The 3,757-nt window shown below is 52.0% G+C and overlaps 1 protein-coding gene across 2 annotated transcripts in view; it reads left to right on the plus strand.

Annotated features, from left to right (window-relative positions):
- Positions 1 to 3,377: 3,377 nt before the first annotated feature.
- Ube2k (ubiquitin-conjugating enzyme E2K) overlaps positions 3,378 to 3,757 on the plus strand; it is a 53,534-nt gene continuing 53,154 nt past the window's right edge. Inside the window, exon 1 of one of the 2 annotated variants that reach the window (XM_013009049.1) lies at positions 3,378 to 3,678. In XM_013009049.1, coding sequence (XP_012864503.1) covers positions 3,616 to 3,678 — 63 coding nt within the window. In that variant the 5' untranslated portion in view covers positions 3,378 to 3,615. The remainder of the gene's footprint in view (positions 3,679 to 3,757) is intronic. The other variant, XM_013009051.1, reaches the window with a different exon arrangement.

Consider the following 3,757-nt stretch of genomic DNA (forward strand, 5'->3'; position numbering starts at 1 on the left):
GGGCCTGGGCACTGTCCCTCATCTCTTCAGCTCAAGGCTAGCGCTCTACTACTGAGCCACAGCACCACTTCCGGCTTTTTTCTTTTTGCTTATGTAGTACTGAGGAATGGAGCCCAGCTACCATCCCAGCCCGAGACTTTTTTTTGTCGGTTGTGGGGCTTGAACTCTGGGCCTCAGCACTGTCCCTCATTTGCTTATGTAGTACTGAGGAATGGAGCCCAGCTACCATCCCAGCCCGAGACTTTTTTTTGTCGGTTGTGGGGCTTGAACTCTGGGCCTCAGCACTGTCCCTCAGCTCTTCAGCTCAAGGCTAGCACTCTACCACTTGAGCTACAGTGCCACTGCCGGTTTTCTGGTGGTTTATTAGAGGTAAGAGTTTCTCGGACTTTCCTGCCCAGGCTGGCTTTGAACCGGATCCTCAGATCTCAGCCTCCTGAGTAGCTAGGATTACAGGCCAGCCCCTGGCTTGAGAGACTCTTATCTTCAGTTAACCACCAGGAAACCAGAAGTGGCGCTGTGGCTCAAGTGGAATAGCACTAGCCTTGAGCTGAAGAAGTGAGAGACAGAGACCAGGCCGAGTTCAAGCCCCACAACTGACAAACAAACAAAAAATAAAACAACAACAAAAGGCTTTTTAGGAGAGAGCAAGGGAAGAAGTGACATTGTTCAAAAAGAAATGTACTCATTTGGGCTGGGAATGTGGCTTAGCGGTAGAGTGTTTGCCTAGTATGCATGAAGCCCTAGGTTTGATTCCTCAGTACCACATACACAGAAAAAGCTAGAAGACTCATGTAATTGTAACCCCTCAGCAGGTATTTTCACAATTAAAAAAAAAAAGCCAGAAGTGGGGCTGTGGCTCAAGTAGTAGAGCATTAGCTTTGAGCAAAAGAAGCGCAGGGACAGTGACCAGGCCCTGAGTTCAAGCTCCAGGACTGGCAAAAACAAACAAACAAAAACCCACAGAAAAACAAATGTGTTCATTATCTGACTTATGTATATCATCTTTATAATAACTGGAAAAAAACCCACCTCTTTTTACACATGCCTCCACTAAATGATTTACTTCCAATGGAGGGCAGGATTTAGTACTTTTGTTAAGACCACGTATTTGTGAATGCTATTTGTTTATTCATTAGTTCATTTATTTATGGTTTTTTTTGGGGGGTCCAGTCATGGGGCCTGAACTCTGGGCGTGGGCACTGTCCCTCAGCTCTTCAGCTCAAGGCTAGTGCTCTACCACTTGAGCCTCAGTCCCACTTCCGGCTTTTTCTGCTTATGTGGTGCTGAGGAATCAAACCCAGGACCTCCTGTATGCAAGGCAAGCGCTCTACAACTGAGCCAGCTTTTCAGCCCAGTTCATTTATTTATGATGAGATAGGATCTCATTCTATAGCCCAGGCTGGCTTGGAAGTTCCCATCCTCTTGCCTCAGTCTCAAGTGCTAGGATTTCAGGCATGAGCTATCACATACTAGTTTGCGGTCTTTTACATGTGTTTTGGGGCTTGAAGAACTTAGAACCTAGGCACTGTCTCTCAAGGCTAGAGCTTTACCACTGGAGTAACAGCTCCACTTCCAGCTTTTTGGTGGTTAACTGGAGACACTATCAACAACTACAAACCATGATCCTCAGATCTGGGCCTCCTGAGTAAACTAGGATTAACAGGTGTGAGATACAACAGGCTAATTTTTTTTTGGTCAGTCGTGGGCATGGATGCTGTTTCTGAGCATTTTTTGCTTAAGGTTAGTGCTCTACCACTTTAGGCCACAGCTTTACTTCTGGTTTTCTGGTGATTAATTGGAGATAAGAGTCTCAGCCTGCCTGGGCAGGCTGGAACCTTGATTCTCAGATCTCAGCCTCCTGATAGCAAGGATTACAGGCGTGAGCCACCAGCACTGGGATGTGGTCTCTTTTATAAGAAGATATTTTAGGGATGGGAAGGTGGCTCAGTAGTAGAGTGCTTGCCTTGCATGCATGAGGCCCTGGGTTCAATTCCCCAGCACCACATAAGCAAAAAGAAAAAAGAGCTGGAAGTGGTGCTGTGGCTCAAGTGGTAGAGCGCTAGCCTTGAGCTGAAGAGCTGAGGGGCAGTGCCCAGGCCAGGAGTTCAGGCCCCACAACTGACCAAAAAAAAAAAAAAATTTAAAAAACAAAAAGAAAGTATGTTTCAATCGGGCACCTGTAGCTCACACCAATAATTCTACCTACTCAGGAGGTTGAGATCTGAGGATTATGGTTCAAAGCCAGCCTGGGCAAGAAAGGCCGTGGGACTCTCATCTACAATTACAGAAAAAGCTGGAAGTGCAGCTTTGGCTTAGTGCTAGCCTTGAGCAAAAGCAGTCCATGGACAACACCCAGGCCCAGAATTGAAGCCCCAGGAGCGACAAAAAAGAAAAAAAAAAGTATTTTATTATTTTTTTACTCACTGCTAAATATTTAGCACCTAGTAGCACTGTACACATTTTAGGGCCTTGGTTTGTGGATGTAAAGCTCATTCCTCCTGAACCAGTTCCCAAGAAACTTAAAATTTCTTGAACTCCATAGGCCTTAATTTCGCGTGTGTGGCCCTATTAGAACCACAACCACCCCCCTCCCCTCATCATCACCCCAAGTAGCTGTGAGTTTATGAAAAATATAAATCACTCCCCCTCCCCGATCATCCGAGGAAAAGGGCCCAGCGATCCCTCTAATCAACTCTCCAGGAATTCTGAGGAACACTCAAGTTTGAACACCCAGGCATGTCGTTGCAAAGCTGAGTGCTAATGATCTAACTAGAGTAAAGGTCACCATGTGCCTTCGAAACCCACGACAGGGTCAACATCTGCCTTCCAAACCCACTACAGGCCTCTCCACCGGACACCTGTCTGCAGTCCACCCGGTGTGACCCCGCCATTCAGGAGTATCCGCAACCATCCGTAATACCTGAGATGATGGAATAATCGCGGCATGGTAACGGTTCCAGAACAAAGGCAAGCCGCAGTGCCTTTTCTGGGGGCCATACCCACCGCCGATGGGCAGGTCGGAACTCGAGGATGGCTTTGCCTAGGCTAGAGACGACGTACTACGAGGCTCTGCCGGGCCTGGGCGGCGCAGGCCGCGGAGGACGGCAGGAAGCCGTCAGGTCCAGCGCGGACCGAGGGTCCGAGGTCAGCGGGAAAAGAGTCACAGGCGCAAAGGGAGAGAGAAAAGGACGGAGGGCCGGGGGAGGCCGCGGCCGGGCCGGGCCAGCGGGGAAGCCACACCCTCGCCGCTCGCGACGCCGGCAGGGCGGAGCCACGCAGCTCGAGCTCCCGCAGAGGCGCGCGGCGTGGCGCGGCGCGGCGCAGCGCGGGCTCGCTGCTGAGGCGTAAGGGGGCGACAACGGGAGCGGCTGCGCCGCCCATCGGGCCAGCGTCGTGCGCATGCGCGGCCCCGGCGCCATTTTGGTGGCCGGGCGCGGAGGTGATTCTACACTGAGGAGAGCGCGGCGGAAAGGGTGGCAGTGGCAGCGTTCGGGTGCTCGGGTCTGAATCACCGAGGGAGGAGGAGGCGGTGGAGAAGGCGGTGGCGGCGACGGCGGTGGTGGTGGTCGTAGCGGTGGCGGAGGAGGCGGGTACGAATCAGCTGCGGGCGGAGACATGGCCAACATCGCGGTGCAGCGAATCAAGCGGGAGTTCAAGGAGGTGCTGAAGAGCGAGGAGGTCAGAATTGAGCTCCGGGACACCCCCACCACGTCCCCGGGCGGGAGGGCCTCCTCGGCGTCGGCCCCGGGCCGCCGGG

The sequence above is a fragment of the Dipodomys ordii genome, unplaced genomic scaffold (assembly GCF_000151885.1).
Source record: "Dipodomys ordii isolate 6190 unplaced genomic scaffold, Dord_2.0 Scaffold8, whole genome shotgun sequence".
NCBI lineage: Eukaryota > Metazoa > Chordata > Mammalia > Rodentia > Heteromyidae > Dipodomys > Dipodomys ordii.